The sequence below is a fragment of the Melospiza georgiana genome, chromosome 1 (assembly GCF_028018845.1).
Source record: "Melospiza georgiana isolate bMelGeo1 chromosome 1, bMelGeo1.pri, whole genome shotgun sequence".
Classification (NCBI taxonomy): domain Eukaryota; kingdom Metazoa; phylum Chordata; class Aves; order Passeriformes; family Passerellidae; genus Melospiza; species Melospiza georgiana.
In genome coordinates this window covers 60362699-60383985 of record NC_080430.1, presented here as the reverse complement: position 1 = coordinate 60383985, position 21287 = coordinate 60362699, and the positions used below count along the sequence as shown (strand labels likewise).

Below are 21287 nucleotides of genomic sequence, written 5' to 3'. Positions count from 1 at the left end.
CAGTTTCCCAGCTGTGTTTCTTTCTTTGACCTCCCTTTTTTGGCTGAAATACCTATAGAAACTTTTCTTACTGTCCTTTCCCTTGCCAGATTCAGCTCCAGCCAAGCCTTGGCCTTTCTGACCCCATCCCTACACAACCAGGCAGCATTCCTATTGCTGTATTTTAATAAAATCTGGGACAATAGTAGAATATTTTATCTTGGAACTTTTGGACCACTAGTTCAAATATACCAGGTAGACAGATAAAGAGGTCCAAATGTACTAGGTTGGGAAATAAAGAGGTCCAGATGTACTGGGTAAATAGATAAAAACTTAATGACTAGCTTATTCCATTTTGAAAGGCAATAAAACTAAACTGACAAAAGTTTCAATCCATTTTCTTGTCATACAGGGATCAGTTATATGTAGCAATAGAGCATTTATTAATATTATATTATTAATAGAATAGATATTGTGTTATATATATTATATTATTAATATATGTTATTGATATTTTCGGCATTTATTAGGTTGCACAAAGTAATGTAATACCTACATCATTGTCATCTGATACACATGGAGTTGAAAAACAAAGGAAAATACCTAATACCTTGTCAGGTTCTATGTATTTCACCTTGCATGTTTTTTACCACTCATCTATTTGAAGGCAAAATTAACACAAACCAAAAGTCTGCAAAAATAAAAAGCTTCCTCAGAATGACACAATCTAATAAAGATGTTCCTTCCTGTAATATAAAATGTATTTGGGATTTTTCTTTTGCTTTCAATAAAATATTCAAATATTCCATCAAGAATTTATTTGAAAAGAAAAAAGAGACTGAAACTTTGAACCATGGTGTGAATTTTTCACAGCAAAACAGATGTGGAATTACCTGGAAAAGCAGGATCAGCACAGCTCGAAGGAAATCTCCATCCCACTAGCTGCCTAGCAAAACACATGAGAGGTAAGAGAGGTGTCCATCATTGCGTCCTCTGGGAGGAAGTGCCAGATTGAAAGAAACATCATCTCTGCTCTTGTGATAGGTAGGTGGCAGAGGTTTTTCTCCTAGCCTGGATAGATTTTGAATGTGTTCCCATTCAGTATCACAATTTCTTAAATAACAGGAAAGAAAAGACTGTCAGTTGCTCAAAGCAAGAGCACTAAGATGCTTGCCTGAGAAGTTATAAGAGAGTTTTAAGAGTACTGTGTTTTGTTCAACTTGTCTTGCAATCAACGTTCAGTATCCTACCACAAACAAGTATCCTGGTCACCAAGACTCTGAGCTCTTGCAGAGCTGAGACATAAACTTTAAAGATTTAGGGATTTTAGAGGAGCTGAAGTTTTAGTTAGAAATAAGCTTTATTGGAGTTAATCAAAATAAATGGGTAGGCCTTGATGAGGTTAAGAGTTAGTAGTTAACTAATAATTGATTGCTTTCAACATAATGTTTGGTTAGCTGGGTTTATAATGAAGAATATAGAAACTGATAAATAGCTTTTAGGAACATAAGACAATTGTAGGCCTCCTCTGTTCTGAAACCAATTAAAAACAGGAATGGGAGTTCTACCAAGGGTTCATTTGTCATATTTGCATTGAAAAGGTAGAAAGGTCAGAACGAGGAAGACTTCATTTACTTCCTCATTTTGGGACCCCTCCCCATGAAAGGGACCACTGACCCATTTCAAGGAGCAAACTACAGATGCTTAATAGCTTTTGAACTAATTACCATACAAAGCAGGAAATGGGATGTACCGAAGTTATGAATATGCATTTGTATTTTGGGTATTCAATACTTGTATAGATAAAAAGACTCTGTAATCACCTGTAAATTTCAGTGTGTATTTGGGAGCTATCCCAGACGCTGCCCAGAATCGCAATAAACATACACTTTCTAACTTTAAACTGTTAGAGCCTCTATGTCCGTCACAGTTGGATATCAGTACTAGATCAATATGCATATTTTTAATAAATCAGAGTCTTTTGCTTTTTCCACTGCAGCAACAGCACCAGCTATTCCTTGCTGACAGGAAGGACAAAAGGGAGGGGCATTGTTGTAGTTCAAAGACTGTAGTGCCTCAGTTTTTCCTTATGGCTGTAGTTTTTAGAAGAAGCTCAACGCTAACTCTGGGAAATCATCCCCATTGAAATCAGCATGTGAATCCCCAGCATAGCATCTTTCATGGAAAAAAAGTGGAATAGAGATCATGTCATTTGTTTAAGTGGAACTCTGAGTGCTTTTTTGTATGACATAAAAAAAATACAACAATATTCTCAGGTATGTGTGCTGCATTGATCTTACTGTTCCTGCTGGGTAGCAGTCTATATTTACTTGAATTATCTTAGATATAAATATGAGGGCATAAAAGCTCTCTGACTCAAGATCTCACAGATGACTACTGCAAACTCACAGTGTAGCTCTAAAATAGAAAGTAGCATGTGACTCTTCACTCTGGCTTCCCAGGCTCCCGATAGCAGCAAGCAGCAGTTGCAGATAAAAATAGGAGGTTGTAAGCAACTAGGATCTTTAGTTAAATATAGAAGTGACTCTCCATGACAGTAAGGAGTCCAGGACAACAATGAAGTCTCTCCGATTCATTAGCGCTGAAGCATTCGTGTCAAATGCCGAGTTTGCCAGGAAGAGTCTTGGGGCTGTTACTCATGATCTTTTTCCGCTTCTTTTCAAAGCTAGCTATTTACTGGACCAAGGGGAAGTGATTCACGACTTGGTAGAGAACTGGCCACTTTTTGATTTTAACATTGGAAAACTTTTGGGAGCTACTCTGGACTATGAGGAAGACCTAAGCCATAGAACATGCTCAGTGTGCTTGGAAAGCTGTCTGACAGGGCTGAGAGACTATGTGCTGAATCAGTCTTCTCCCTACGTGAAAAAGTTGAAAGTGGTCGACCTGACGGGTATAAAAGATGTTGAAGTTCAATTTTGTAAGTGCAAGAAGACAATGGGCAGGTGGGCCAGGACACAGCTGCTCTCTAAGCTTTGTTCAGACCTCCTGGTTTACCTGCAACAAGCACAGTGCAGTCCAGGTACCTTTGAAGTCAGTATCAATGTACTAATTGACTTGTTTGTTACAGAGCGGAACTATGAGCTGGTTGTGCAGGCCCTGTTGAAGAAATGCAGCTGTCCACTGAAAATCTGCTGTGTGGCATTCAGATCTGACAACCTGACCTTGCAGAAATTCTTCTATATCATAAAGCTCACTGATCCCTCCTTGTTGCGCAAACTGGAAATAGTTCATAATGTTCACTTGGAAATGGAACACTTGGAAATGCTCTTCAACTGTATCCACTTCCCTCTACTGATGTCCTTGACCTTGCCAGCACGAACATTTAATGTGCGGAGGTTCACAGCTACGGACGAACAGACGCTTACTAAAATTGGTGAGAAAATGGGTGAAATGACGCAGCTTACTGAGCTGAGTATGTCATTTTCTATACTCACTGGAAGAATACAGAAACTTCTCAGGTAATGTGGTCATCCTGCTTTCAGTCACACTGTAAAAAAGAGGACTTTGTGCCACCATCAAGCTAGGAATCTCTAAGAGTAAGGGAAGTGAGTGTATGTTGGGATGTATGTGGGAGGGGGCAGCAGGAAGATAGGAAAGATTATGTGTTGAGGAGAATCAGCAGCCAAAGCATACCTAATACACTTTGGAAAAGTGACTATTTTGATTAATCTTCCAGGGTTCATCTGGTGAGAATATACTTTTAGCTACCACAGAAGAGATGGGTATACCCAGACATTTTTTATTTGAACTTATGTTTCAATCAGCTTTGCATCGGCCTTTGGTGCAGGCCGTGAGCTGTATTCCAAGTATTTTTTAGAGTATCTAGGGAATGTTTGTCCTCTAAAGAACAGTCAGTAAATATGCTTTTCACAGATACTGTATTTTAAGGAGGGCAGGGGAATAGTTGATTTTCATTTGAGGCTTTGATTTGAATTATTTGTTCTGTCTCTTGATGTCAAGACAAGAGTTTTTTGTATTGCAAATTAAGCTGATATGTGAATATTCATTATGAATTCCAGTGGAAAACTGGCAATTTGCAAAAAGCTAGCCAGCTACCAGTGAGCGGTACTTATATTGGAACAGGTAATAAGTTAATTGTAAGCTTTTCAGAGCATCTAAAAAAAAGGCAGATAAAAGTTTCATACAGACAAATGATCTTGGTCTAAAATTCTTCCCATACAAGAAACCATTTTATTTAAAATTTGTGAGTAGCATACTTCATATATTGACTGGTACAATTGAAATGAATTGCTAGTTTTTAAGCTTGATGCAGCTGAACCCTGTGGGCGAAGTCTCACTAAGGTGTAGTAAAGTATGAAAGTGATCTCTTGCTTTTCATTTGTCAGAACTATTTTATATTTAACATAAATATCTGAATAAAATCTCACTTACACTTCTTCCGTCCTTCTTCATCAAAATGTCTCTTTGAAACTCCAGAACACTACAATGTCTAAACCTCTTGGACATTAAAAAATGTAGCAGAAAAATACCAGCTAGAAATGAAAGCAGATATTCTGTCAGAATGCTTATTTTTTATTGGAATTAATCCTTCCTTAATGGAAATTATCTAAATCTCTGGAATTATTGCAGCTTTCTACAAGCAGCTACCAATGCTCTTATGGTAGTAGTGATCTGCTGTTATAGTCAGCAAGTGACAGACACTTTATAATATATAACTGGTTAAAAAATTGATACATAGAATGTTAGTAAATTAATCCCCATTAAAATAGTGCAGTGGACTCATGCATAGAAAGAGGTAATTAATGGAACTAATTTCAGGAAGAAAATATACTTGCTATTGTTGTCACATGCTTCTGTTTTCAAGAGAGATTTGAAAAAATTATTTGGTAGATGGCTGCATTCATAATGTGGCTAGATGCATGAAATTTTGTAAATGTAGCTTTTCAACATTTTGTACCATAAAACATTTTTGTCTTTAATTTTGCAGCCCACTAAAAACTCCACTGAAGAAGCTGGATGTTTCTAACTGCTCCTTGAACCATGCTGATATGGCCTTTTTAGCCAATAGCTTCCATGCCAATCACTTGGAAGCCCTGGACCTGAGTGGTCATGATATACCTGAGCTTTACCCATCAACATTCTTTAAGCTCCTCAGCCGTTGCTCTTCAGTGCTCAGGAGTCTTACTCTGGAGGACTGTAATATCCAAGACACTCATGTCAACATGTTGGTTTTAGGTTTAAGCCCTTGTCAGAAACTACAGGAGTTTAAGTTTATTGGAAACCCACTGTCATCCCAAGCACTTAAACACCTTTTCACATTTCTCTGTGAATTGCCAATGCTGAAAAATGTGGAGTTCCCCGTTCCAAGGGATTGCTACCCTATTGGCATCACCTACCCCATTGATGATGCCAGTGTTTGCAGATTTGATCACCAAAAATATGAAGGAGTAGCAGAGGAGCTTAATCTTATTTTACTCCAAGCAAATAGAGACGATGTGAAGGCTTCAACGCCACTCTTTGGGAGTTATGATGCAGCTGTTCAGGAGACAAACAATGAACTGGGAGCTTACTTGATCAAGTCCTTCAAAGAGACTTTAGAGAAGTTCACTTCTTCATTTAACAAAATTAATTAAATTTGTAAAATTGTGAAGTAGTGATGAGATGATCTGCAAATCAGAACTTAAATTAGTCTTTTCTAGATCTTCACCTCCAATCATCAGTTGTGAATTTCCTTTAATTTTTCAGCTGAATTTACTATTATTTGAATAGCCTCGAATCACCTGAGATACTGTAACTTATGCTATATCTGTTGCATACACCTTACACAAGCACTACTTCCCACACATAGAGAGTACTTTAATTGGGGCCTGAGTGGTAAACAAGTGCTACTCAGCTTCTCACCTGTAAAACTAGAGACTTGGTTAGCTTCTAGGTAATTAAAAAAATAAATATAATAATATTAAAAAAATATATAATAAATATACTTTAATAGTTTATGAAAACTTGTTCAAACAGGACTGAAAGTGAATGTTTGTAGCAGGAGCTGAAGGTGTCACTGTAGTATTGAGGATAATCATTAAGATAACCAGGTCAGTTTATTTGAAATAATACTGAGCCTCATCATCTGAGGGTAAGGAAAACACTTTCTTCATTTAGGCAGTGCTGATTTGTCTAGCTTTCTTTTTATCTACAGTAGGAATATGCAAACAACTCTTAACCTAATTTATTTTAAAAATTCCCCAAACAAACCAAAAATTAATGGACCGAGTACTAAGCAGAACTTAGAGGTTCCACAGCATGCATTTAAATGATTTTTTGATGTCAGCTCACATTCTAATGTGTTTTATTGATTGAACATATGATGGTAAATTGAAAGTGAATGGTCATGACCTGTTTATGTTTACAGAGTACTTGAGAAATAAAAAGGTAATCTAAATTGCTAAACTAAGGAGTTGTGAATAGTAAATGACAGAATTGGGTCCCATATGACCGTACTTATACTTTGACAGAATTCCACATGCTCCTTTATCCTTACCTCTACTGTACCTTTTCTTCCCTCCAACCTCACCATTCTTTCCATCTCAGACTCGACCCATGACTTCTCAGTCAGATTTAAGTTACTTGAATTTTGCTATGCCAAAAGTCTACTTCTTTGGGATAAGTAGTGGTGTTTTTGTTGGGAAAGGACCCTGTACTATAGCTGTAAAAGAGTAGTGATTCTTCCCCCCTCCGATCTACAGGCTGTACCTGGAGGTGAAGGCTGGCCATTTTGGAACATGCTGTGGTACAACAGTCGGTCCTTGCCTTTTTTGGTTCTCACAAAATAGACAGCTCTTATTTCAGAATAATTAGATGCCTTATAAAGTCTGCTGTCTGTGTAGCTCTCCTTCTGGTTTCTTCTTGCCATGCTTCACCCCTTTACTTTATTTCCTCCTTTTTCTGAACCCACAAACTCCTGCCTTTCTTCCATTTTCTATATGGAAGAAATCTTCATGTCTATATGCTGGCTCCTGGGCCAGCAGAAGCATGTAGCTTTTGTTTTGGTGCAAAGTGACGATCATCACTATGACTATTTTAGAGCTTTAGCTCTGAGATATGGCACCTTCTTCTCTTTAGTTTCTTTCTTAATTATGGTCGCTCTCATTGGTTTTAAATACAGGTCAACCTTTAACATTTTGATGTTTGCCTGACTTACTGCAACAAGGGTTCCTGCATGTCTTCTGCCCCAGTAGTGTGATTTTGGTTTGGACCTGCTCTTTCTTCTTCCATGTGTGTGGGACTTGGAACACAGCTGTTATAGAAGAAGGATTAATGCTACGATACTTAGCTATATAAAGTTACCTTACACTTTGCAAGTACAGACAGATACTGATTGAGTCCTGTTTGGTGTTCCCTTTTCTTCCTTATGGGACTATTGTCAGCTTCACTGGGTTCAGACTGGAGTGGATCCAAATTAATTTATACTGAATATCCAGAAAGCTCTCTGAAATCTTAACTACACACCACCTTGAGAGGAGACAGTCTTCTAAGCTCCAGTTAAGGCTGCCCAGACAGAGACAGGGCAGGAGTTACCACAACACTGAAACCACACAGCTGTCCATGGAAAGAAGATGTCTGATGTGTTGTGAATGGAGATGAATTCAATTCCCTCCTACCACATCTGCTCATTATGTTCCTTTAAGTGTCTGAAGAAGAATACTCAAAGTCACTTCAGGTTTCTTTGTGAAAGACACAGAAGAGATGCAGATGTAAAAAAACCCTGAAAATCAAAACCATTCCCATCATATTCAAATGAATGTTCTAAACACAAAATGCAATGATGAATATCACAGCTAAAGGCTGAATTTTTAGTTCCAATGAAAAGAGACTGCTATTTTTTTTATTTTATTCACCATACTTTATTCAGTACCATGTTTTATTTACTATATTGTAATTTTTTATTCATTAGCATATTTTAATTTCATTTGCTGGGACATGTTTTGTTCAGCAGCAATCGCTTGCAAATCTTTCTCTTTTGCAGGGTAAGGATTGCCAGAAGAGCTTTCTGCTGCTGAAATTGCTGAACTCCCCTATTCAGTAACTGTACTGAATTCAGTGAAATACCTAGTACATAGGAAATAAATATTCTCCTTTGACAAAATTCATGAAACTGAAGAACAGGCAAAAAATCTTTATAAATGACCTTTGCTACATCTGATCTCTTCATAATTTAAGTCATATTATGTTTTGACCACACACAGTGTAGTTGAAAGAAGCAACAGGAAGAAAGATGACAGTAAGATTTTTACTGTGGAAGAAGCAGCACAGCAGCTCTGTACTTGGAGACAGCTATCTCAACAACATAAAAGCCTATCAACAGAAAAAAGGCAAATAAACACTACTGTTGCAGGGAAAGTTGTCATACATGAAACTGAAGCAAGTTTCCCAATATAATCCTACACCTTTTAAATTAATATTCTTAAACTCAAAAGTTATGGACTACAGGTCAATTCTTCCGAACACATACGACCTTTGCTTACAAAGCTCCTCTTTCTCTCCTTAAAATATGCATCAGTCAACAGCAGAGCAGGACTGTATGAACTACCTTGCAAAGAAACAAGGAAGGAACATAGTACCTAATGCTCTCCACGTACTGCCTTCAAGTAAAAGTACCCTGTGTGAAAATTATTGTGTCTAGGATAATAATTTATGATGTAAATTTAACACCTGTTTCAATGAATGTGTGGCCAGAGATTCAAAGCTGCCTCTGGTTAATCCTAAAAGCAGCAACTGTAATCATTATTTTGTAGGGATTTTTAAAATAGTCTTATACCTAGACAAAGAAGCTTTACTTTTGAAGAAAACACATTGACTGTGACTGATGATTGCATTATTTTTAAATGTCTTTAAATTGCATCCAGCATAACCTTCTCTATCATTCTTTCAAGTACTAAGGTTAAAGATATTTTGCTGTCTAAGGTACAGCTGCATTGATATTTCTTCATTTTATCCAAGAAATTTTTACAAAATAATCCTAAAGATAGTTTTAATCTCAAGTAGAATGTGCAAACTAAATGCAGCAGAGGATCACAGGATTTTAAGGGGAACACAACTTGTCTGTCCAGAAAAAGAAAAATTATTTCTCTCTGTGGAAGATGATCAACTCTCCACCTTGTTCTCAACTTTAAAGTATTTTAAATTCCAGAACTGAGAATATTCAAACATCTAAAACACATATCTGTTCTGGTAATTCATAATAAAGATGGAGGTAATTTTTTTCCTTCTCAATCTTTCAGTCAGAAGTGATTTTTTTTGTTCCTATCGCCTCTGCCGTGAACTGTGGGAAATCATGCACTGAGCTGTTGCTTTTTCCTTTGCCATGCTTTTCTTCACGGTGCTGAAGGTTTCTCTTCATCTCAGAGCCACCATACAACATTGGTTTTACTTGTTAGAGTTTTATTTGTTTGCTGTAGAAGGTTTTACAAACTGAAAGACAACCTTGGCTATGCTTCATATTAGTTTACTTTTTATTTTGAGCACCAGCTAACATGCTCCTAATGAAGCAAGACTATAAGCTTCATTAATGCTTAATAAAAGTTGTATTTCTTTCTGTTTGTTTGTTTCTTTTTGTTTTCTGCAGTGGTTTGATATTTTGGCTCTCTTGCCCATTTCAAACTTGGAATGGAAGTGAGGTCTGCTATTCCCTTGGCTCCATTTCTCCAGAGGGTGTTCCTTGTGCAAAAGAGCCTGTGCTTGGAAGAACTCCCAGCTTGCTGTACAGTTCACTACTGCTGCTTCCAAGCTCTCCCTGTGTCCAATACAAGTGCAGGGCAAGCACTAGAGTGGTCTTCATGCATCACTGGCCAAGATACATAGTGGCAGAGCACATTTTGGAAGGCAAAATATGTGCTTGTCATTGATGCATGACCTACTTTGGAAAATGCCTCATGGCGCCACACATTTCTTCTTTTGTGTGTGGTTGGTATCAATCCGTACTCATTCTTTAAAGTTCTCATTCTCTTTCATAAACCAACATAAGGTCCTGCTTCCACTTGGGATACTTTGTGTATTTCAAAGTGCTTTTGGCTGCAGCATCTCAGATGTGTAGCAGCCAGGTCAGGACAGACTTGTTCGTCTGGCAGGTGAATTCCCTCCTTAGGTCATGCAGCTCACCCAGGGATAGAGAGCAAGTGATGATTTCTGGCTCTGACACTTCTGCTGGGTGCAAGGGTCCTGCCACATCCTCATCAGTCATGATGCAGACTGATTTGCTCTTTGATTTCTTCTTCTCAACGGGGACAACTGCTACTGGTTCAGGCTGTTCTGGTTCGGTGACGATCTGTGTGGAGATGCTGATGATGCTTTTCATTTCTTCATCCTCTGTGACAGTCTGCGTAGACACAGACACTGTTTTGCTTTTTGTTTCTTCCTCCTCTCTGACAGTCTGTGTAGACATGGATGCTGTTGTGCAGCATTTGGTTCTTTCCTCCTCTGGCATTCTGTGCAGACATGGACGCTGTTGCTTTGCTTCTCCTTTCCTCTTCCTCAATAAAACACTGAACCACACCATGTAGAGCTTTGTTTCTAAGCATGTTGCAGGCTGTGCAGGAAAGACAAAGAGGAACCAACAACAACACTATACTGCCCATGGCATCCAGAGAGAACTCAACATTTTCAAAAACTGCTGTGTCAAGCCTGAAAGACTGGAAAAAGGAATTCTTTACACCTCCCTCCAGGGGCTGGGTGTGATTGTTGAGGCCTCAGACATAGCAGCCTAGATTAGGACAAGCAAACAAAATTGAGTACGTATTCCAAATGACGTTCATTGCCTAGGAGGTTATCATGCAATAGACATAACAGACCAATAAAACAATTTTTACACCATATCCTGGTTTATACAGGAGCATTATATTTGGCAGAAAAATCCCCAAAATTAGAGAAAAATATAGAGAGCTAGGTATAGGGCCCATATAAGCATGTTGAACATCACAGCGAATAGGTGGCTTCTACAATACAAAGTTGTAACTCTAAATTTCCTCAGTACCTCTGGCCTCACATTGGGCAACAAATTTTTTGTTCGGGTTTGAAAGTAAAACCAGTGAGAGACTCCAAGGCAGAAATACAATTTATTAGGAAAAGGGGGAAAACCCCAAATACATGCAAAAATACAAAAGAAAACACCACTCCTCCCCCCTAGGCAGAGCATCTCACAATAGGCTAATATAATTCTGAGTCATGCGGTGGGTCCTTGAATACCCGTTAAACAGAAATGGCTTCCAGAGGGAGTTATCTCTGAGTCATAAGGCAAGGTGTTGATGGGCCCCTTAACAGGAAAAAAGATGCCCCTCCTGGTTTCAGCAGCTCTCGAGGATGGGAACAGAATACATCTTTATATTGTGACTTAGGACAATACAAGATGCAGATTTTTGCATTTGCAGCAAGTTTGTATGGATTTGAAAAGTATCCTTATACCAGAGGCAGAAAAGTGTTCTCATACCTTCTTAAATCATCTTCAAACTAAGCAATTCTCACAAAACCCTAACTCATTAATGACTTGCAAGTGAGTTGAAGAAACACGGCAAAGATTAGTGTTCAACTGCAGAGTATCGTTTAGGGACACCATACCTTTATATACCTTTATCTTTTAAATCAGGAAGCATGGATGGACCGATTTTTCCCCTTAGTTGAATACAGAACCAGCGGTTCCTAGCAGGAGGGTGTTTGGATTCAAGATGACACTGGCAACTAAGAGCATGGCTACATAGAAGGTGCTACTTTTACACCAGAACATTCAACTACTTAAAGACAGATAGGAGAATAGCTGACTAGCGACAGCTCTGACAGGAAGAGTCTGAGGATTACCCCGTGGGAAAAATAATAACACATTTCAATTAAAAAAAAACCATTCATTTCAGAGGACCAAGCATCAGTAAAAACAAAAGGTCAAGTAAAGACATCCTAGTGCTCTTCTTATCAGAAGCAGGTTCTTCCATATGACAGAATTTAGGAAAGGACAGTCCATTCATAAAGAAAGGTGTGCCACTTAGAAAACCTGTAGAACAACACAAGACAAGCTTAAACAATATACATCTTCAACTGCAAAATGAAGAAATAATAATTTCAATCTTCTGCAGAATTAATTACATTTTATTTGTTCTTTTCATTTCAGCTGCTAAAAAGTTACTTTTTAAGACTGAATTTTATGAATTCAGCAAAGATATCTTTTTGAATGTCTTCATACCCATATTAAACACTGTGGTGACAAAGAGAACAGCAGTGGAAGGACAATCTGGTCCATCTTCCCCTCCTTGTAGCTTTAGGCCAGTGAGTGATTAGAATTTGATCACTTCATTTGAGATAAATAGCTTTACCAAGAGAGAATATTATGCAGCCTTTATCATACCTTTTGGAGCTGATCCACATTGTAGTCATAAATTCTTGACTCAGTTGGTGAGAAACAATGGCATTACAGCCATGGATGTTAAAGTGCACTGATGGGAAATGAAGTTTTCATCTTCAGGTCCTTGCTTCCGTAAATATTCCAAATTCATCAGAAAGAAAGTTCAAAGACCAGTAATCCCCACTCAAATGACCTAATTTGAATAGTCTGTACGCATAAGAGACATCAAGGAGGTGCGGTCGTATGTTAGGGAAATACCCAGCCAGTACATGATTGTCTAGTTAGGAGGCAACAATTTTAGAAATAATTTAATTTTCTGTATTGCAAGTGAATGGTCAGTCCATTTTATTACTGAATAAGGTAAAAGAATGTCTTCTGTATCCTTTCAGAAGGAAAGTTTCCCTAGATCTAAAGCTGCTCAGCTCCGTGATAGGATGTTTTTTCTTAAAAGAGAACTCTAGTCTTTGTCGTTTTGGATTGCTTCCATAAATTTTCACTCACTCTTCAGGTAGCGGTTAATATGTCCTGTTCTCCCATGCAATGTTGCAGTGTGTTGCAATATCCTGTTTTAAACTTCCCAGTCCCTTCCCCAGGTATGGCACTACCTCCCTCCCTTCCCCCTTGCCCCCTTGCTGAGTGAGTTCTGTCAATCAGGCTTAACATTCCAGCAAGGCCTCGAGTGGTTGGTCAGTTTCAAAAGATGCAATCCAGGCCTGGGGTCATTGGCCTGTCTAGGTGTCATTCGTCCCTTGAGACCCTGCCCCTCCCACCTGGTTGGTGCTCACCTGTCCCTTCTCCTCCCCCTGCCCCGGAGCTTAAAAGGCCAATCAGGCCATGTGGTTGGTATTCTGTTGGAGCTCTTACCTGAGATTCAGACCTCTGTGACCATGGAATAAAACTCTGGATATTAACCCTTCGGCAGAATCCGTCTCCTTTCTATTCACCATCGCCTGAAGCCTTCCTACCTGAGGTAAACTGAGTTTCTACAAATCTGGACTTGTTTCAGCACCCAGCTGCAGCATCCAGCCAGCTAAAGGTGTCTCTGAGGTGAAATACCACAGTTGCCGCCTTTGGCCTAGCAGCAAGGGTCAGACTAGCCCAGGCACAATCTACCTGGTAATATTGGGATTCATATTCCAATTTGCAAACTTTTATGGGCACAGACACTGAATTGGTACGTATTCCATGAAGTCCACAGGCCCCGTTGAGATGGAGCCACAGGTCTCAAGGGCGTTAGCAGATGTTATTCTGAGGCCACTCCTAATCATGTTTGATCGATCATGGTGACTGAGGAAAGTGCCCAAAGACTGGACGAAAGCAAATGTCACCCATCTTCAAAAAAGGCAACTAGGAGGACTCAGAAAAGCACAAGCCAGCCAGCCTCACATTTATCCCGAGGAAGCTGATGGAGAAGCTGTTGCTGGAAAGCATTGCCAGGCACATGAAGGAGGACAAAAGAATGTCATCAGCATGGATTTACCAGGGGAACTTAATGCTGCACAACTTTTTAAACTCCTCTGGTGAATCAACTTGCATGGTAGATGAAGGGAATATTGTCTGCCTGGCCTTCAGGGAGGTTTTTGACATATCTCTACATGGAAGCACACATGCATATGGAAGCAATAGTGCAAAGGGGAGGGAACCAGTGTCTTTTCAATGATGCTGAGTGAAAAGACAAGAGGCAGTGGGCACACACTGAAATACAGGAGATTGCCTTTGAACATCACCAAATGATTCTTTACTGAACCACGGCACAGACTGCCCAGAAAGATTGTGGAGCCTGGACCTTTGAAGACATTAAAAGGATGCCCAGATAGAATCCTGGGCAAGAGGCTCTAGGTATCCTGGTTTAGGCAGGGGGGTTGGGCCTGGTGAGCCCCACCAACCTCTTCCACTCTCATTCATTCTGTGCTAGTGAATTCTCTTCAAGATGCATTTCAAGCACTGGCATGACAAAGTTCTGTGCAGACAGAGATCCAAATGGACATGGCATCTAAGTTCCTTAAGCAGTGTTCAAGAAGAATTTAAAACTCTGGGACAAGTGTCTCTTCCCTAACTGAATCCCTTTCATGGGAAAATTCCCAGCTCTAGAAAGATCTTCTGATACGCATGCTTAAGACTGACACTGGCTGAGCAAATTTCTCCCTATGTGTATCTAAGACCAGTCAGGATCTTCACCCAAAGTGTTGTCAACATAGTCACAGAAGGTATATTGTTAAGAAGTGACAACTTATTGGTCCACAAAATGGTTGAATGGATGGGAATTATCTACTTGGCTCCAAAATAAAAATAAAAATAAAAATAAAGAGTTGGTCTTTATTTATCAATTTCATTGCAATATTGATAAGGGAAGAAAAAGACCTAAGTCCTTAACTTTCTTAACTCTAACAAAGATTTTAAAAATTCCTTGTAAAAAATGTATCATAATTATCAGACTATGAAACAATTTTGGTTGGGAAAAAAGTTCCAGATTTGTCTAGATAGTGGCAAAGAAGCCAAGAAAATAGGAAAGAATCAAAACCAGTGCAAAAGCGTCAGCTTCAATCTGAAAGCTCGTTCTAGAAGTAGTCTGCTGGCAAAAGGAACTCCCAGTTGAATTTCCAATGTATTCCTGCGCTTGATTCCATAACTGGTCAATGTAAAAACCAATCCTTTTGTACAACTTCTCCCAGCAGCAAAAACTCCAACAGGTTGACATCGCCATCATGCCTGTCCCAGATGTATGTAAAGGAGAAATGACAATTTTCTTGAAAATTCATTTGCATAAAAGTTGGAGGGATTCTCCACATTCTCATTCCTCCATGTGGCTTTAAAGTATACTTGATAAAATATGCAACAAAGCAAATTATTTATAAGGTAGAGTAAAATGGATGATTTGGGAATTGATCTCCTTGGGACTTGATCTCCTGTTCATATTAGACTTCATATCCACTCTCTATGAAGTTTCTAAAACAAATGATGGAGCTGAGGCAGGAATCTGCCACAACAAGCGTTAAGCAAACATGCACACTCCCCTTTACATGCCCCCCCTTCCACACACACCTAGGCACACACAGAGATCAGCCTAGCACATCACGAACACTTTGGAAAAAACTGAAACACTGAATACCTCTCTTCATGGGCAAAATAGCTGGTATAATAATTCAAACAACTGGTAGAAAAATACCATTGAATATCTACCTCCTATTTAAAACACAGCTTTTCATTTAATTATGTTTGCAGAAGATTTTAATTTCATTTGTTTCTTTAAAATTACTTAATTCTCGTGTGCTGTATGGCTAGGAATATTTTCTTCTTAAAATAGAAAAAAATTAGATAATATCTTTTCAGAAGACGACATTAGTTTATACCATTTTAAACCACATGACATGGAAGAATAGATTTGTCCTTCACTAAGATGGAAGAAGAATTTTAATCACAGATCATTCACAATGAAATACTTTACTTTTTAAGATGCTTTCAATCAATTTTGATCCTCATTGCTTATTGGTTGTAAAGAGTAATTTTTCATTTAATGGAAAGTGTGTGTGGTAATGGCCAGGCTGAACTCCAGTAAATAATGTCCTGAATGGTATTTTGCCGCCTTCTTTGGCACTTCATGAAATCCTAATATGATGAAATGTTGAAATACAGAGATTTTCACTTAGAGAGTGTCCCATGTTGTAATCCATCCCATGTATTTTAAAATTTGATATCTTAGGCATAGTTTTCATTAACCTCTCTGTTACAGTAGTGAATAGCACAGATAAATGCAATTTTGTACAACTTTGAATTTACACCAAGAGCTGAGAGAAAACTTGATCCTATACTTCAATCCGAGTTTCTTCTATAGTCAAAATTTGTTTCTCTACCATCAAGAGTCTCCTTTGTTGCTGCTCAACCTGACCTTGAATACTTTCAGGGATGGGACACCCACAACTTCTCTGGGCAACCTGTTCCAGCGTTCCAGCACTCCCACAGTAAAAAATGTGTTCAGTTCATCTAATATCTGTAGGAAATAATAAATCTAGGCATAGAAACTTGGAGGAAAAGTTTTAAATTCTTTTGATTTGACGCACATTTTATATGAATACTGACTTACAGATGACATGACGGGCATTTGAGCTTGCCACTTTCTGAAAAGGTGCATGGAACTTTACCAGTAAAATTATAACCAGTAAAATTAAAAACTTCTTGCCATTTTCTTTTTCCTCTGATAATCAAAATTGCATCTGTCAAATATCTGTGGTTCATACAAAGCTCTCAGACACTCTCAGAAAAAGCTTTCCTTTCTGACTAAGTTGTGGTTGGCGTAGAACACTAGTAGTAGTAGTGAAGGTTTTTCTGGGCATAGGGGGAACACCTTCTCATTTGATTTGTGTGCAGATTGCATTTTATCCAAACTGGAAAATTTATCCCAGCTGTGTTCTATTCATCATTCTTACTGCATCAGGCCTCAAGATTCTGTGAAACGCAGCCTGTGGACCTTAACATAGCTCATGTGAAACAGATGAGAGGTGATGGAGAAGTTGAGGGAGAGAAGAAAGAGCATATGGCCCAGTACAGACACCAGAAAGTATTTCTTCACGTGATCCACAGCCTGAACAATTGTTTAGCACCCTTGAAAAGCTGTGTTTGACAAGCAGGGCCAAAGCAGGTCTTCAAAATATCTGGGAGATCAAAATCCATTGAAGCAAATTCCCCTAGCCAGTCACCTTGCTGCTGTTGCTAATTCACCCTCCATATCAGCTGATCAGGCCTAACAATGCTGCTGCAAAAATATTGTGAAAAAGGTAGGCACATGTTTACAGATGCAGGGAAAATCCCCTTGGATGATGATTCCAAGGCATAACTTGATGGAGCAAGTTATGAAACCTTGTCTACTGGCAATATCTAAGTTGGTGAGTTCACCATCTGTCAGCATCACTTTAGAAAATAAATGTTTGATCCACAAAAAAATATTTCATATATCCTGTCTACCTGCTTCATTTCAACCAATGAATAGGCTACATTCCATCAGCAAAGGGTTTATGATCCTATGTTTCTTTAAACTGTGATCATTCTATATTTTTTTCTAAATCAGACACTGTCTATTCATAAGATTCAGATGCCCATGGTAGGGGTGTAATTAAATTCACATGTTAAAAACTATCCTTCTTATTATCTTTTTTAAAAACTATCCACATGTAGCATCAGTCAGAGAGCTGAAGAAAACCCCTTCATTTGCTGTTTGCCAAGTATCATCTACGTGATACAAATTCTATTGAGAAATCACATCCATACATTGCCATGTAACACATCTAGTAATGCTTTCCCAACCTTTTCTTCATCATTAGGTATTTTGGTGAAGTGAATGAATAGAACATAAGCAAGGGCATTTCAAGATGCTCCAGAAAGAGCTGTGCTCTCTTCTCTTCTTTGCTGCTTACGTTAGCACTGCGCTGCAAAAAATGAAAGATTACTAGGAAGAATGTAACTCTAAAGACTCTAAATTTGTAAATGATGTTTGGAATACCCTGTTAAATGACAAGATGCTCTTTTAAAATATGGCATCTTAAGGGAAAAATCAGCTTTAAAGAGGTGTTGAGACAGTTGTTTCCAGAAAAATAAAAATTAGAGGCATCTAAGGTCTTTAGCCATACCATTTTGAAGATTGATTCAAAACTCAGTTTCTTCATATAGGAAGAAGAACAGAGGACCATAGATGCAACCCATTTGAAAATGGAGTTCTATTTGTTTCTGGTTGGGATTACTGGACAGCATTCCTTGTCAAGTCGAGGGACTGCAGTTAGCTCTCCAACCATTTCCTTCCCTGAAATTCATCTGCATTTGCTCCTTTGTCCAGAGTCCCCATTTCTTAGTGATGGTATACTCCATCTATGCATTAGAATATTCAACTAGAGTGTGTGACTCATACTAGGTTATATTAGCTGGAACAGGATGGATAGTTACAGTTGCTTGTATTCAATAGTCTTATTTTGACAAGTTTTCTTTAGACAATGTTGAAGCAGCACTAGTAAATAGGAAGTACAGCTTGCAGCAGGGAAAGACACTCTTCTGCTTTCTCAAGTTCCCTGTAGTTAAATAGACGCCAAAAGGCTTTTTGTAGTACTGCTACTGTCTTGTAGGAATAATTGATCTAATCCTACCTTTGATAAAATTACTAATGGACTGCTTTTCCACAAGGCAGAACATTTTTCTTTTAATAATATGCTTTTTGTAAGTTGGAAAGATGAACTTGTGCACCAGTCACTTGGAATGTATTCCTACTTGTTAATAAGTTTCACAACCTTCTTTAGAAAATATTCACTCTGTGTAATTTCAGAATAAGAATTCTGGGCATCTATTGATGTAATTTTTTTTCTACCATGTTGTTAGTTTTATTAAAATTACAGTCATTTTTACCAATAGAAATATTTTCCCCTTACACCTATGGAAAATACCTATATTTGCTCAATATTGCAGCATCAATACATTGCTTAGAATTATTTCAACATATCCTAAACCTATCTGATGGCTAGACAACAGTGGTTAGCAACAGTGAATGGGAATAACGTCTGAACCATTTCAGTAGATTTCCCAGGAAAGGCTTGCTTTTTGTCACTGCAACTTTTCCCAGAGGTATTGTGTGGTTAAGAGTTGCACCAAAAGAATATTTTTGCACAAACCTTGGGGCATGCTCTGTCTCAGATTTACTAGTGAATGCAAAGAGGGTGAAAGTGCTGCTTCAAAGTCCTCTGTGTGCTTTCTCTACTAAGAGGGGGTGACCTCAGAAATAAGTGTTTGATCTCTCTTCAGAACACAATGCATGTCATCACCTCATTGATCTTCTTCTGGGACTCACAGCATCTAATGACTTAAAAGCTGTCTTGCTTGCTGAAGTATGTTCAGCAAAAAAACCTTGTCCCATCAGCAAATTTGAACACAACTACAATTGAGTGAATTCCAATGCTCGCAGGGCAATACTCTACTCCAGTAATAACATGCCACTATTAGAAGACTGTGTAAAAATATTTGTGTACAAGTAATCAGAAGGAAAAACAGAATTGGGAAGAACTGCACATTGTTCTCGAAAAAACCTCCTGCCACAGCCATACAGACATCATTTGCTGGTATAATTTTTAATAGTTGGGTTTTTTTTTTAATTTTGTATAAGATAAAATATTACTGCACCTTTTTGTTTTCTTAATATAGGTACAGCCATTTCTTAATAGAAGTAAGCCATTTGAATATGTACAAATGGCCTTTTTAAAATCATATGCTATAGCACACTGTGAAAGGAACTAATTATAAACAGAAATTCAAAGGTTTAAAACGATTTTGAATAAAGTAAGTGTAAGGTGACAGAAGCAGAAGAAAGCAGCAGTTTTCTTCTTCTGGTGAAAAAAGTTTTCTTCTTCTGGTGAAAAAATACCTGAGGAAATTGTACAGTGCAGGTGTATTATTTCACTTCCTGAAAAGTTGAGTAGGTTTGCTATTGCCAATGGTTTTCATTAGGAAGGAATTCCTTTTGAAAAAGAGACTTCAAATTGATGTGACATAAATGTTATGACACTTAACCTCACCAGTCATGAACAAATATTCTCATCACTTGATATGGAAATCATGATGATAATGGAGACAAGGATGTCTAAGCTGTGCCATCAGGAACATAAAAAAGCATTAGAATGCAGGTAAGACTGAGCTCCTGTACTAGTGAGAAGACAATTCAACAAAGATGTTTTCCTTTAAGAGTCTTCAGGATAAACAGCAAATCAGTTTTTTTCATGTCAAGTATTTATGAATAGAATTAACCTTTAAAATAACATTGTTTTCAAAAACCTGTTTACAGTATCTCTTAGAATGATATACTGTTCTTATTAAGAATGATATACTGTTCTTATTAACAGAAAAAGAAAAGCACTTTTTTTCAAACTGTTGTGCACTCTCAAACAATCTGCAATAAAAATAGTATTTTTTCATGCTGGGAATGAAAAATGCCTTGTAACACATTTGGCACTGTAGTATTTTGATTAGCATAGTTTTTTATTCATCAAACAAATTTCACATTGATTATTTTTCAACTTTAAATAATGACGTCTTTGTACTTATGCAGCATCCATGAAGAATTTCTTGGGTGTTATTTTGTAGTCAGTCCTAAATGGCAGGTTCTGCATTCTGCCGTCTCTCTAGCTTTCCCATTTGATACAGTTCCTGAGAGGTATTTTCAGAACTGAGGACTACCTGCAAGAATGATGCTAAATACATGTATTTTACTCCTTAGTTAACACAAAACCATTTTTCCTTTACAGCACAATAGTAATAGGAAAATAATGATGGTAGATACGATCCTTATAGTTATACAAAGAGGACCATTATCATCATTAGAAACCAAGCAAGTCATATTTATTGCACATGCGGTACAACCACTAGTGCAAATATCCCAGTAAATTCAAAATGAATCTGTATCATAGGAATGGATTGAATGTTTCGATTGATATTTTGCTTAAACCAGAACATTCTTTTGACAGCCAACTCATAATTGCAACCTCCCTTTCAACTACTGCTTTCAAAGAGTTGAAACATATCTGTTTATAAAACAATATGGTACAGTACAAAATACCAGATCAGGTCATAGACATTCAAAAGAAAATAAAGATCAAAGGATGGATTCATTCACATCTGCAAGCCCTCAAGAGTGTACAGGTCAAATGCCCCCAGAAAACTAGGTTGATGGCACAGATTCTCTAAGTTGGCACCAGCAGAAGCAGCTGCTGTCTTTATGGGATACAATCTTTCTTACATCACCCTTCAGAGCAATCTTCTGTACCCCTGCCCACTACACCTTCTGCTCTATTCCTTGGACTTCACATTTGCATTTCTATGGAGTCCTGCAAACTGACTCAAAGTTCAGGTAATAGATTTCCAAGATTTAGAAACGTTGTGTTAAGTTTATTTATTTCCTATTTCATCCTGTCTAAGCATT

General features: G+C 38.0%; 1 protein-coding gene across 1 annotated transcript; it reads left to right on the top strand.

Annotated features, from left to right (window-relative positions):
• The first annotated feature begins 2556 nt into the window (after nt 1–2556).
• On the top strand, nt 2557–5597 carry LRRC14B (leucine rich repeat containing 14B). Its single transcript, XM_058040145.1, has 2 exons — nt 2557–3461; nt 4952–5597. Exons 1-2 carry the CDS (start codon nt 2557–2559, stop codon nt 5595–5597), a joined length of 1551 nt encoding a protein of 516 aa, XP_057896128.1.
• Nucleotides 5598–21287: the final 15690 nt, after the last annotated feature.